The 14,323-nt window shown below is 40.9% G+C and overlaps 1 protein-coding gene across 3 annotated transcripts in view; it reads left to right on the top strand.

Moving 5' to 3' along the window:
* PRKDC (protein kinase, DNA-activated, catalytic subunit) overlaps positions 1-14,323 on the top strand; it is a 186,211-nt gene that overhangs the window by 52,317 nt on the left and 119,571 nt on the right. For all 3 annotated transcript variants that reach the window (XM_017516405.2, XM_017516404.2, XM_037734203.1), the window contains 6 exons: positions 586-738; positions 5,559-5,666; positions 8,129-8,355; positions 10,045-10,139; positions 11,808-11,907; positions 13,376-13,509. In XM_017516405.2, the coding sequence (XP_017371894.1) occupies positions 586-738; positions 5,559-5,666; positions 8,129-8,355; positions 10,045-10,139; positions 11,808-11,907; positions 13,376-13,509 (817 nt within the window). The remainder of the gene's footprint in view (positions 1-585; positions 739-5,558; positions 5,667-8,128; positions 8,356-10,044; positions 10,140-11,807; positions 11,908-13,375; positions 13,510-14,323) is intronic.

Genomic DNA, 14,323 nt, shown 5'->3' with positions numbered 1-14,323 from the left:
TAGAGACGGGGTTTCACCATGTTGACCAGGATGGTCTCGATCTCTTGACCTCGTGATCCACCCGCCTCGGCCTCCCAAAGTGCTGGGATTACAGGCTTGAGCCACCGCGCCCGGCCCATCAATAGGCTTTTTCAATGCAGGGTTGCCATAGACCTACAATTTGTTAAAAAATACATTGTGTCCAAAGCGTCATAAAATGAGGTATGCAAGTATTAATTTGTACATTTTCTATAGTACTTCAAAAGTATTTTTACTAAAAGTAATAGTTGAAAATGTGCTAACAGATGAAGCAAAGTTATATAGTTCTTTAATATGACAGCAGTGAAATATACTTCTCAAGAATGTATTGATGTCAATTTCTAAAGCTCTTAAATTTTAATTCTTAGTTCTTAGATAAAAACAAAGTGAACAGAATCACTAGTTTTATACAACAAGAAATGCTTATTCTAGTTAATTTATATTTGTGTTGATAGTTATCTGCACTGAAATTTTTCTTCTTAAAGGGCCAAATTGAGTGACATTTCAAATATTCTCTTGTCATCAACATGATTACTTAGACTTTGCTGTCCTTCTGGTCTGTTTTAGGTTGCAGCCTGTGAACTTTTACATAGCATGGTTATGTTTATGTTGGGCAAAGCCACGCAGATGCCAGAAGGGGCACAGGGAGTCCCACCCATGTACCAGCTCTATAAGCGGACGTTTCCTGTGCTGCTTCGACTTGCATGTGATGTTGATCAGGTAAGGGCTTTGAATCTGAAACAGTCATAAAACTTTAAAAAGTTTGGTTTGTTTGGTTCAGTGGTTAGCAAGGCATGCTGCATATTGGAATTACTTGGAGATCATTAACAATACTGCTGCCTGGCTGCTACCCTAGGTGCTCTGGTTTAATCAGGCATGTTCATGACCTGGGCACAACCTGGGCACCAGGACTCCTAAAAGCTCTCCCCTCCACTTTTAGTGTGTCTCAAGAGTTTGGGAATTGTTGTTGTTGTAGTTAAAAGTTACTGAGAGCCTGCCCAGGCATCTAACGGTGAATCAGCTCTCACTCCTCTCATGGACGAATGTAGTTTTTCACAGGGGGAAGAATAGAGAAATTACCATGGGCCGGGAGTGGTGGCTTGCACCTACAATCCCAGCACTTTGGGAGGCTGAGGTGGGTAGATCACCTGAGGTCAGGAGTTCAAGACCAGCCTGGCAAACATGGTAAAACCCCCATCTTACCAAAAATACAAAAATTAGCTAGGCATGGCAGCGTATGCCTGTAATCCCAGCTGCTAGAGAGGCTGAGGCAGGAGAATCACTTGAACCCAGGAGGTGGAGATTGCAGTGAGCTGAGATCATGCCACTGCACTCTAGGTTGGGCGACAGAGGGAGATGAGACTCATTCTCAAAATAAAAAACAAAAAAATAACCGAGGCTTATAGTCATGGAGGAGTTTGGAAATGCTGGCGAGTGGCCTATACCTGATGATTTTATGAACAAATCCTTCACTGCTGGCCATAAAGCAGAAAAAGATAAGAAATCAGGGTACACACATGAAACTGAAACGCAAGATCACCTGAGGTCGGGAGTTTAAGACCAGCCTGACCAACATGGAGAAACCTTGTCTTTATGAAACATTAGCTGGGCATGGTGGCACATACCTGTAATCCCAGCTACTTGAGAGGCTGAGGCACGAGAATCGCTTGAACCTGGGAGGCGGAGGCTGCAGTGAGCTGAGATCATGCTACTGCACTCTAGCCCAGGCAGCAGTGCAAGACTGTCTCCAAAAAAAAAAAATAAAATAAATAATGAAAATGAAACACAAAACTCATTTATAATGCAGTTGGAAAATTCTGCAGTATACATGAGTGAATGTAGTCTAGCAGTATGTTCAGGTGTACCGTGATTAAGTGGAGTTGATGGTGAAAACTGGAAACTTATGACAGAAATAGATTTAACGTAGCAGTGAACCTCTCCACGGAAGCCTGGGAGGCATTTGGCAGCTCCTGATAAACTAGTCATTTCACATGATCTTTAATCTGATAGAACGTCAGCCTGAATCTTAAGCAGCCAAGTCATCCTCTTATGTGAAGTACCGATACTCCCTTGTGCTTCTACCCAGCACAGGAGCACTGCCTATTTCTGGGAAGGGTCAGTGCTTCACTTGGAAGTAGTTATTTCCATGTTTAGCATCCGACCCTCTCAAGGCCTGTGAGTCCCCTGAGAGCATGGACAGAGCCTGATGTTCCTTTCTCTCTCTCGCTCTTCAGCATCTGCCTCAGCACTTGGCTCCTGGCAATCAAAAGATGATTGTTACTGGGCTAGTAAGGCTAGGACATCAGCCCTACTATTTGGGAAATTCTAGTCAATAATGTAAGATAAGAAAATCATAGGAATATTAGGAAGGAGAGAAGATTATTATTTTGAACATAATTATTTTCAAAAATCTGGAAGGCCAGGCTTAAGCATATCAGCTGATAAACTGATAAAGGAAAGCGCTGATAAATTATACACACAGAATTTTCATATATCGCTATTTTCTTATATTAGTCTCATTTAATTTATGTATCAGTATTGATCACTTGAAAAATATGTCTATAACATCTTGTTGATAACAGCATAAAAAAAGGTGTAGGAATAAACTTCAGTGTGCCAGGCAAATGTATTTTACAACTATAGAAGATGAATAGCGTATATACTTGAGTTAGAAGACTCATTACTGAAAAAAATATCAGTTTTCCCAAATTAATTGATAACGCTGGTGTAATTTCAGTAAAAAAATCCAGAATTAATTTTGTTTTTTTCACTTAAAAAAATTATCAATCTGAAGGAATAATTGCTTGAGCCTAAGCAAGACCCATTTTGAAAGGTAGCGTGCTGGAGGGAGTCTTGTGTAGGAGATGTTAAAAAGGGGCCTTATGGAGTTTAAGAGGTTGAACCAGTGCACAGATGGCTTGGTAAGAGAGCTAGGTGCTGGGAAGTGGCCCCTTGTGTGTCTGTGAAAATGGCGTGTATGGTAGGGGGTCATTTAAGTGGGAAATCGGTCATTTAATAAATGGTATTAGGTCAGTTGACTAACTGTTAAAGAAAAAATTCTGACATTCGTTAAAGATGTTAAGGCAAACTATTAAAGGGCCTATTCCAGTGGGCGTTTCCACTACTGGAGAGGGATGGGGTTCTACTCTAAATGCTCATTGACCAGGGAGATTAATAGCCAAGGAGTAGGGTCAGGGTCAGTGGTTGGAAAATCACTAAAAGGAAACGTCAGGCGTCAAGAGGATTTTGGCTGTACCAGTCTAACAGTGTTATGGCAAAAACAAAACAAAGCAAAAAATGTATATAAATAAACTCTTTTGAAAGTTAACAGTGGTTACCTTTGGGATGTAGGATTGTAGAGGGATGGTTTTCTATAAAGGGGTATGTGTATATTGTATATATATCTAGCTATGTATACATGTATTTAAAAACTTCTGTACTAAGAGTAAAATAGTATGATACCTTTGTGGGAAAAAAAAAGTGATGTTTTAAGACCAGGTTAACTTTTAAACTGAAAGTTAAGACCCTTTTATATTGATTAATCTTAAAAATTGCTTCATAGAGGCCAGTTGAAAAATTGGGGGAAAAAATAGCTTAAAAGGCTAAAAAAAAAAAACTCTTTGGAAGGGTCTCTATGTTGTTTAGCCTGAGCCCTGGGACATTTTGCATGGTTTTTGAGGTGTTATTAACTACAGTAGGGATATCTAATATCAAAGTACTTCATTGTTGAGTTCAGTAACTGGGGAATAAAACTCTCCTGGATGGCTCAGTGCTCCTATAAAAGCCGTGGCCTCTGAGGCAGAAATGTACAGGATGTCAGCTTTGGGAGTGTTTGCCTTAACTTCCACCACAAGCATTTTACTCTTTTTCTTTCCTTTTTTTTTTTTTGAATATGGAGTCTCACCCTGTCTGGAGTGCAGTGGCGCAATCTTAGCTCACTGCAACCTCCACTTCCCGGTGCAAGCCATTCTTCTGCATCAGCCTCCGGAGTAGCTGGGATTACAGGTGCCCACCACCACACCCAGCTAATTTTTGGATTTTTAGTAGAGATGGGGTTTCATTATTTTGGCCAGGCTGGTCACGAATTCCTGACCTCAAGTGATCTGCCCTCCTTGGCCTCCAGAAGTGCTGGGGTTACAGGCACGAGCCACTGTGCCTGGCGATTTTTATCTTCTTTAAACACGGTGTCCCTCTGTCACCCATGCCGGAGTGCAGTGGCACAATCGTAGCTCCCTGCAGCCTCCATCTCCTGGACCCAAACCATCCACTTGTCTCAGCTTCCTGAGTAGCTGGGACTATAGGCACTCACCACCATGCCCAGCTAATTAAAAAATAATTTTTTAAGAGACAGGGTCTTGCTATGTTGCCCAGGTTGGTCTTGAACTGGCTTCAAACAACCCTCCTGACTTGGCCTCTCAAAATGCTGGGATAATGGATGTGAGCCCCGGTGCCTGGCCAGCATTTTATTTACTCTCATGTATAATGAGGATTAGATCTGAAGCAGTTTGTATAGTTATAATTGCTCTGATCCAATTCTCTTACTGCCCCAAGATGGTCACACCTTGACCAGGTCACTAGGTTACACTTCAAGCTTCCAGGAAGACAGGAGCTCTGCTTCTTTGGGTATGGGTTTACTTTTCAGAAGGAAGGAGTTCAGGCCTGGAGGCATCTTGGTTTTACAAAGCCAGAGAGCATGGGGCTGTCTGGCTCCTGGAGAGGCTTTATTTATGTTCCAGAAGATTAGACCTAGGATCCTTTTCATCCCATCTCTGTAGAGGTTTTTTTCCCCTTCTTTTGGCAGCAGTGGCAGAGGCAGTTTCCTCTTTGTCCTGAACATAAACAGATTAAATCTGTTTTTCTCTGTTCTTCCCCTGTAGTATAGGCTTTGAATTTGTGTATATAGGACATTGATTGGACTTTGGTTTTGTCACCACAAGGGGAACAGTTATGCTGTTAGGGAGCCACAGGATTGTTTCCTTTATATAATAGTTGAATAGTGATTATCTGTCTGTAATCCAGAATATCCCATGTGCATATTGAAGATCAAATTACTAAGATGAGTGTTAAAAACCCAACAATATCTACCCTAAGTTGCCCTTGCAATCAGAGGAACAATGAGCTTTAGTATGCGTATTTTTGATGGACTCTTCATCATGGAACTAAACAAGAAAAGGAAACTAATGGGACTGAGGATGGTGGCTCATACCTGTAATCTCTGCACTTTGGGAGGCTGAGGGGGGAGAATCACTTGAGGCCAGGAGTTCAAGCCCAGCCTGAGCAACATAGCAGGACTCTGTCTCTACAAAAAGAAAAAAATTTAAGTTAGCTGGGCATGGTGGGACATGCCTGTAGTCCTGGCTATTCTGGAGGCTGAGGTGGGAGGATCACTTGAGCCTGAACTAGAAAAGGAAACGAATACAATCATGGTGGTAGTATTGGTTAATTTTACCCCACTGCAAACGCCATTTAAATGGGACACTTTACAGTATAAAATTTCTTCAACATGAAGGGAATTAACTCTAATGATATTCTTTCTTCAGGTGACAAGGCAACTATATGAGCCACTGGTTATGCAACTAATTCACTGGTTCACTAACAATAAGAAATTTGAAAGTCAGGATACTGTTGCCTTACTAGAAGCTGTATTGGTAAGTAATAGTTAATTCTTTTCCTTGTATTCCCATTGATTAGTTGTATTTGATGTTTGTTTATTTATTTATGTTTTTGAGACACAGTCTCGTTCTGTTGCCCAGGCTAGAATGCAATGGCACGATCTTGGCTCACTGTAACCTCCTCCTCCCAGGATCAAGCAATTCTCCTGTTTCAGCCTTCTGAATAGCTGAGACTACAGGCGTGCCCTACCATGCCTGCCTAATTTTCTATATTTTAAGTAGAGACGAGGTGTCACCTTGTTGGCCAGGCTGGTCTTACTCCTGACCTCAAGTGATCCACCCACCTTGGCCTCCTAGAGTGGTGAGATTATAGGCCTGAGCCACTGCACTAGGCTGGCTGATGTGTATTTAGAAGTTTAACAAGTCACCTTTCAGAATCCCAAAATATGGCATGTAGCTGGATTATTTTCTTCTTTTTTATTTGTGAAATCATGTTGTAATGGACATGATGCCATATTTACTTTCTTGAGTGTTACTTTTAAATATCTGCAATTAAATGCTAGTTCTTAACGTTTTATTCTGTTTCTGGGAGGATGGTTATAAGACCTGACAAGTTTCATCTACATTAATGGTGTGAGTGAGTGTGTGTGTGTGTGTGTGTGTGTGTGTGTGCGCATGTGTGTGGAGGGTGTGAGGAGTAAGAATGTTCTTAGACTTCATCAGTTGCGGTAGCTCTTAAAAAAAGAAATACCCAGCTGATCACAGTGGCTCATGCCTGTAATCCCAATACTTTGGGAGGTAGAGTCAGGCAGATTGCTTGAGCCCAGGAGTTGGAGACCAACCTGGCCAACATGGAGAAACCCTGTGTCTATTAAAAATACAAAAATTAGCTGGGCTTGGTGGTATATACCTGTAGTCCCAGCTCCCCAGGTGGCTTCGGCATGAGAATAGCTTCAAACTGGGAGGCAGAGGTTGCAGTGAGCTGAGATTGCACTACTGCACTCCAGCCTGGGTGGCAGAGCAAGACTCTATCTCAAAAACAAAAAATGAGAGGAATTTCTGATCATATCCGATTTTCTCCTGTACTCAGATTCATTAACTAAAGGACCCTGGAAACAGCAGTTTGCCTTTTACACAGAACTCTGCTGATGCAGATAAGCAGCATCTTAGAATTTGGTCACCAGCTCACTGAGGGCAGAGGCAGTGAGGCCAGCTAAACTGTAGGGTCTTGATGATTATTTTACTACATTTTTTGAACCTGTGCAAATAAGTTTACATTGCCACACAGTCCTGGTTATGCTGCTGGTAGTGTACTCTGAGTGTGACCCTTCTTTGTAGTCATGCTACGGGTAGGAGAGAGTGACTGAATGTTCATTAGGGTGGCGACATGTTTATACCTGTAATTTAATTTCCTGCCGTGTCTACCAGTGAATCCTACCTATAATAAATACAGTTAATTAAAGTTAATTTATGGCTTATTTGCCTTCAGATGATTTCATTATAATATTTCTGTTATGAAGTTTTTATTTTAGTTGTTTCTGTTTCTTTTCTCCCTTTTGATCCTTGAAGGTAGATTAAGTTAAACCTTCAGAAAGAAATCTGCTAAGTGAAATGAGATAGTTGAGGAAAGAAAAGGTAAAGAAGCAGTGTGAACTCGGTAGCACAGCAGTCAAGTGAAGGAGGGCCCTGTGTTTCCTGGTGAGAGCTGCCGTTCCCTGACAGCAGCACATGGAGTTGGTGACCTCTACTCTGAGAAGCAGGAAGCACTCCCTCCTCACATGCTCATGGCTTGTGTTACCTTTTTGAGTTCTAATTACCTCTGCAAGAAAGGATTTTGTATGTAGCAAATAACTGGAAGTGTTCGGCAAAACTCCCTCATTTCAGTTTTGAGTGCATATTTTTCAAGTTAAACTTTTTATAGATCTGAGAGAACATCATACATAGAAGGAAACAAACCATTAAGCAGAATACATCTCTGTGTGGTCATTGGCCAAATGGCCATAACTCTTTTCGGCAGGTATTCAGTGCCTTTATGGGGGCTGCTGTTCATGCCTCCATAGCATTTTCCTTTATGGAACAGTATGGTTTCTTTGGAACTTCCAAGGGTCTTATTCTCTTTAACTTCAATATGCAAAGTGTCTCAGATGCTATTACGGGGTAAAATCAGCAACCAGAATTCCTCAGAAATTCTTAGGATATAGCTATTTTTTTTGGGGGGGGAAGGGAAAGATTGTTTTAATTAGTTTTCTCTCCCTTCTTCATGGATTTTGAGTTTATTAATTTGTTTAAAAGAAAATGTTTTCATTGTGTCAGAAGGAAATAGTTATTCAAGCCTAGATTCTGGATAAACTGTGGAGATTTGTCTTACTAGTGTTTATTTTTTTCTTGACTAGAGCTATAAATTAATTTTAACATACTTTAGTTAGATAGATCAAGGGTATTCAGTTGTCAGTGGTTATAAGAATGGATACAATCAAGGTCTCTTTGTTTTGTTTCAGGATGGAATCGTGGACTCTGTTGACAGTACGTTAAGAGATTTCTGTGGTCAGTGTATTCGAGAATTCCTTAAGTGGTCCATTAAACAAACAACACCACAGCAGCAGGAGAAGAGTCCAGTAAACACCAAATCACTTTTCAAGCGACTGTACAGCCTCGCACTTCACCCCAATGCTTTCAAGAGGCTGGGAGCATCACTTGCCTTTAATAATATCTATAGGGAATTCAGGTTTGTAAGCTACACAACAAGGAAGCCTTTCCAAGGTGCTTTGTAAACTTGTGGTTTTGAAAAGTGACTTAGAGTTTCACTCTGTATATCTGTATATTCATATATCCTGCATTTAGTAAATAATTATGTGCTGGATGCTGTGCTGTCTTCTGGGAAATAAAAGAGTTAAAATTCAGTTTGTACTCAAGAAGCTTGGAAACTGCTGAGAAATGTTTATAAACACTATCTCAGCAATATTGGAAGTGTAACAAAAGACATGTATACAAGGGCTTTGGGTGCACAGATGAGGAGCAGCTAATCCGGAGTGAGCAGGTTAGCTGAGGCCTCTTGCTAGGGTTTCTATTGGAGATGAGACTTGAAGGATGAATGGAAGTCGGCCAAGGCATTTTGGTGGTGGGTAGAGATAAGAAACAGGAAGGTGTCTGAGGTGATAAAGGCCTTTCAGGTTTGGAGGCAGGTCCCGTCAGGCTGATGAGGAGGGCTCTGCCTGCTGTAGTGAGGAGCGTAGGCCACATCTAGTGACAGGATCTGTGGAGTAGTGGGTGCAGGGAGAGGTGCATTCAGATTTCCTTCTAAAATTCACTTGCTGGTAGCTGCGTGGAGAGTGAGTCTGAGTAGACTGAAGACTGGGACACCATTTCAGATGTGAAGAAAAGAGGCCATTTCAGAGGTCCAAGAAAAAAGACCAGTGGTCACTGACCTAAGGTAGTGGTGTTCATTCACTGATTCAGCATTCCTCATTAGAAATATGTGGCACATTTACCTGTGTAAGAAACCTCACATCCTGCACATGTACCCGTGAACTTAAAAGTTGGAAAGGAAAGAAAAAAAAAAAAAAGAATATTATGTGCCTGGCACGGAGCCCATGTTGGAGGTATAATGATACAGCCCTTTATGTGGGTTACATTTCAGAAGGACACATAGATAATAATCACATAGATAAGTGAGCATGTATGCAGACTCAAGGGACGGAGTCACTTGTGTATGGAAGCAGAGTGAGTGCTGCCCCTGATTCATGTAGCCTTTTTCTAGTCTGTCATTGAAGAAGTATCTTTGAGGTATTTTTAGGTTGTTTAATGTTTTGTGGGGTGGTTTTTTGAGAAAGAATCTCCCTCTGTCACCCAGACTGGAGTGCAATGGCATGATCTTGACTCACTGCAACCTCGGCCTCCTGGGTTCAAGCAACTCTGTCTGCCTCAGCCTCCTGAGTAGCTATAGGACTACAGGAGCCCACCACCGCACCCGGCTAATTTTTGTATTTTTAGTAGAGATGGGGTTTCACCATGTTAGGCTGGTCTTGAACTCCTGACCTTATGATCCGCCCACCTCAGCCTGTTGCTCAGACAAAAGTGCAGTGGCACCATCATGGCTCACTGTAGCCTCAACCTTCTGAGCTCAAGTGGTCCTCCTGCCTCAGCCTCCCATGTCACAGGTGTGCATCATCTCACTTAGCTAATTTTTAATTTTTTAAATTTTTGTAGAGACAAGGTGTCATTTTGTTGCCCAGGCTATTCTCAAACTCCTGGGCTTAAGTGATCCTTGTAGGCATGAGCTACCACACCCAGCTGAGCCTTTAAAAAAAACAAACATTTAATTAATGTGTATCTTCTTTAATTCCATTCCTTCTTTTCTTTGTCCTTCCTGCTTTATTGTTTTCTGAGGTCAGTTTTCCTCTTCCTTATATTGCAGGGAAGAAGAGTCTCTGGTAGAACAGTTTGTGTTCGAAGCCCTGGTGATATACATGGAAAGTCTGGCCTTAGCACATGCAGACGAGAAGTGCTTAGGTATGTTTTGCCCCAGTGGTCTGTCTGCCTTACGGGTCTGAAGAGTTTCCCGAGTCAGGAGTTAAGACTTGTGTGATTCTCTCATAAGTTTTTTTTTTTTTTTCCAAGTGTTCCATAAATCAATAAATGTGAAGGGAAGATAAACCCCTCCAGTGCCTCAAATCCAGCTTGTTAATGGTTTTTTTGCACCTTCATTCTCTTTGACTCACCATATACTCCTGGTGGCCATTGAGCTTGACCCTGGTTGGTTGCAGATCCTGCTGAGGGCAGTGGGGACAATGAAGCCAGTCAGACACTGTGATGCTGTGATGACAGAACATGAAAATGTGTAGATGTGGTGCTGAAGAAGCTGGTATCACTGAGATGTAGTCAGTATCCCTGCAGTCAATCATGGTTTACTTAGAAATTGGGTCTCATTGGAGGACGGTGATAAAGCGATTTCATCCATGATGAAGGAATATTATAAAGATAATTAAGTCAGAAGTAGGCAAAGGTAGCTAAGAGTGAGTAATAAGTGATTATAATTAAATTCTATGTGAGAAGCTATTAGGAACTGCCTAGAGTTGTTGAGCTAGAAGACTTCTTAACTTCCCGTCGGTACCAGCACATGATGTAGTTGGGGCACAGAGGCCAGGCATGTCAGTGACTGAAAGGGCCACATAGCTGTGGCAGGACTCTGTCACTGATACAGGTCTTGACTTTGTTTATTTTATTTTACTTATTTATTTTTGAGACAGAGTTTTGCTCTTGTTCCTCAGGCTGGAGTGCATTGGTGCAATCTTGGCTCACTGCAACCTCCGCCTACTGGGTTTAAGCGATTATCCTGTCTCATCCTTCCTATTAGTTGGGATTATAGATGCCCACCACCACGCCCAACTACGTTTTTGTATTTCTAGTAGAGACGGGGCTTCACTATGTTGGCCATGCTGGTCTTGAACTCCTGACCTTACGATCTTTTCACCCTCGCCTCCCAAAGTGCTGGGATTACAGGTGTGAGCCACCAGGCCCGACCCTAGGTGAATTGTTTCATCAAGTGAAACTTTACTCTTTGTGTCATCACTGACATGTTTAAAAAAACATAGAAAACTTTTTCCTAGTGACACAGTTCAAAATAAGATGTATAAGCCTTCTTTCCTAAATAATTCCAGACTTCTGTGTGTGACTTCACCGTCTTACATCTGTGTCGTTCTACAGAGGTTGTATTACCAAATTATACCATAGTTTATTCTGCATAGGAAGGGAGGTCAGGAGACTTAACACTGCTTTAAAGTAACTGCATATCGAAGTCCACAGGTTCTGGCCTGGTATGTGGGTTTTGTAATACCTGCAAGTTCTTTCCGATCTCAGGTCCATTAGGAGAGGCTGTGCTTTGGGTGACTGAGATGTTGGTGGTACAGTTTTTAGTTAGGCGTGGCATTGTGTCATGTGTGTGCCTGTGCCTGTGTGTGTGTGCATGTACCATGCTATCCTGCAGTCTTAAATATGAGTTTGTGTTCAGTTTCGAATATGCAGTATAAATCATTTATCTAAATTTTTTATTCTTAGGGATGAAAACATTAAATCTATAGTAAAATTACCTTTTAAATTAAAAATGAGGCTAACAAATTTGTAAAAAATAATCAGCTATGTATACCTTCTTTGGAAATATATCTTTGTACAATTGAACAGGTACAATTCAACAGTGTTGTGATGCCATTGATCACCTATGCCGCATCATTGAAAAGAAGCATGTTTCTTTAAACAAAGCAAAAAAACGACGTTTGCCTCGGTAGGTGATCTTGCTTCCTTTTCCGTTTTTCCCCCCAACATAAAAGTAATTCTCAGCTAATAAAGGACAACCTGGAATGAATGTGTGGAAGCATAAGTAATTAGTCTAAACAAGGAATGTGTGGAAGTATGAAGAGTGCATTTTCCAAAAAAGTTAAAAAGCTTTATGTTTGAAAATACTTGGTTTACAGGATAAGGTATACGGTATTTGATCTGGATTGAGATAGTAGATACAAATTGAAAATTAGTTGTGTAACTGAGTCGTTTCATTTAATGTGCACTGATTTCGAATATGGTTTTATGTGGATGATTTGACTAGAGTATGCATGAACCATTATTGAGTAAATTTTGAAGTATATGAACTGAATATTCAAGTAGTAATGTTTTGACAGACATGGAATTATAAAATTAGGAAGTAAAACTGCTTAGAGCCAAGGCTTGGGTGTTGGCCAGTAGTTTCCAGTTTTTGCCCTTATTCCATCCCAGTGGTGTTGCTTTCTCCAGTAGGGTGAGTGCTCTCCATCAGCCCCTCCAGATCTCTGCAGGGTGTCTGGGGATGTCTTTGTCCGTGCTAGTGGCCGCCACTCTGGAGAAGCACAGTCCCATGTAGACTGGTTGTTCATATTTTCTCTGTTGTTTTAAAGTTGATTTTTCCAGATTCTGTTAACTTACAATATCACTTTAGTTCATTGGTTGTAACCTTAGCATGCATTAGAATTGCCTGGAGATCTAGTTAAATCACAGATTGCTGGTTTGGCCCCACCCTCAATTTCTGTGTACATCTCGGGTAGGGCCAGATAACTTATAACAAGTGCAGAGGCAATGGTGGAACATCTGTCCAGGGACCACACTTTGAGAAGCACTGCTTTGCAAGGTACATTGCAAAGGAAACATGAAAATACTTAGTGCCATTCTTTTTAGGAAGTGCCTTTTTTTTTTTGGAGTTGGAGTCTCACCCTGTTACTCAAGCTGGAGTGGAGTGGCATGATCTCAGCCCACTGCCACTTCTGCCTCCTAGGTTCAAGCAATTCTCCTACCTCAGCCTGCAGAGTAGCTGGGACTACAGGCATAATGCCATCATGCCCGGATAATTTTTTGAATTTTTAGTAGAGACGGGGTTTCACCATATTGGCCAGGCTGGTCTTGAACTCCTGACCTTGTTGTGATCCACCCGCCTCAGCCTCCCAAAGTGCTAGGATTACAGGTATGAGCCACTGTGCCTGGCCAAGAAGTGCTTTAAAATTTTTGGCCACATGAAAAAATGAACATGAGCAGCATTTAGGACCCATTTAACCTGTGTTATTTTGATTGTACTCTAATGATAATATATTAAAAATGAATTCAATGCCTTTTAGTGAGGTATCTATGTGTATGTGTGTGATAAACATGAGTTTATAAATTCTAGAGCCTTGGTAACTGAATGTTGCATGTTGGAGAGGGACTAATAACAGTATGTTGTCTCTGTGCAGAGGTTTTCCACCATCAGCATCATTGTGTTTATTGGATCTGGTCAAGTGGCTTTTAGCTCATTGTGGGAGGCCCCAGACAGAATGTCGACACAAATCCATTGAACTCTTTTATAAATTCGTTCCTTTATTGCCAGGTATGGTGATCTGTATATTTTTTATTTCACTACAGTTGGCTTTATTATCCCATTTAAAAGAAGTAAAGACGAATTGAGTAATTGGGTGATCATTGCAGTTAACATGATAGTCAGTTAAGATTCAGAATATTAACAGTTGAGATAATACAGTTCTATTTCACTGTGTCGTTAAAAAGAAATTGCCAGCATCTTAAGTCTGAATGATCTCAAATCATTATGATGTTAAAGGAAAGCAGTGAAACTGTGCTTTTCAGGAATTACTAAAGCATTAAACTGCTTATGAAATGAAATAATTATGAGTTTCTTAGAAATGAATGTATTGTTCAATTTAGTCCATTAAGTCCAAACCCAGGTTTGTTAGTTTGGGGGTGGGGAAGCTGTGCTCGAGACAGAACAGGCCCTGACTTCCCCCACTGAGTGCTGTGTGGCAGTCCACAGCCCCATGCAGTGCTTGGAGAGTGCATCAGGCTAGATGGGTGCACTGGCTCCTTGGGAAAAGTTGGGTTGGAGTTCTGTCTGGGCTTTTTCTTCACGGAACAAGAGGGAGAAAGTTACTTTATATATTTCCGTGCTTCTAAAACTTAGAAGGACTCTGAATTTTGTTATAGGGCATATGATAATATTATATACTATAGAATATATATAAATACATACCATAATTGAATTTAATTATTTGATACATGCTATATGAATAATGTAGTATAAATTTACTGTACTGTTATTTTACATATATAATAGAAATAGGTATCTATATTTTAATCTAGATAATTGTTTAAAAAACAGCATTTAAAAATTTATTATTATTATTATTATT

This window comes from Cebus imitator, unplaced genomic scaffold, assembly GCF_001604975.1.
Source record: "Cebus imitator isolate Cc_AM_T3 unplaced genomic scaffold, Cebus_imitator-1.0 Scaffold584, whole genome shotgun sequence".
NCBI classification, from domain to species: domain Eukaryota; kingdom Metazoa; phylum Chordata; class Mammalia; order Primates; family Cebidae; genus Cebus; species Cebus imitator.
This window is presented reverse-complemented; position numbering and strand designations above follow the sequence as displayed.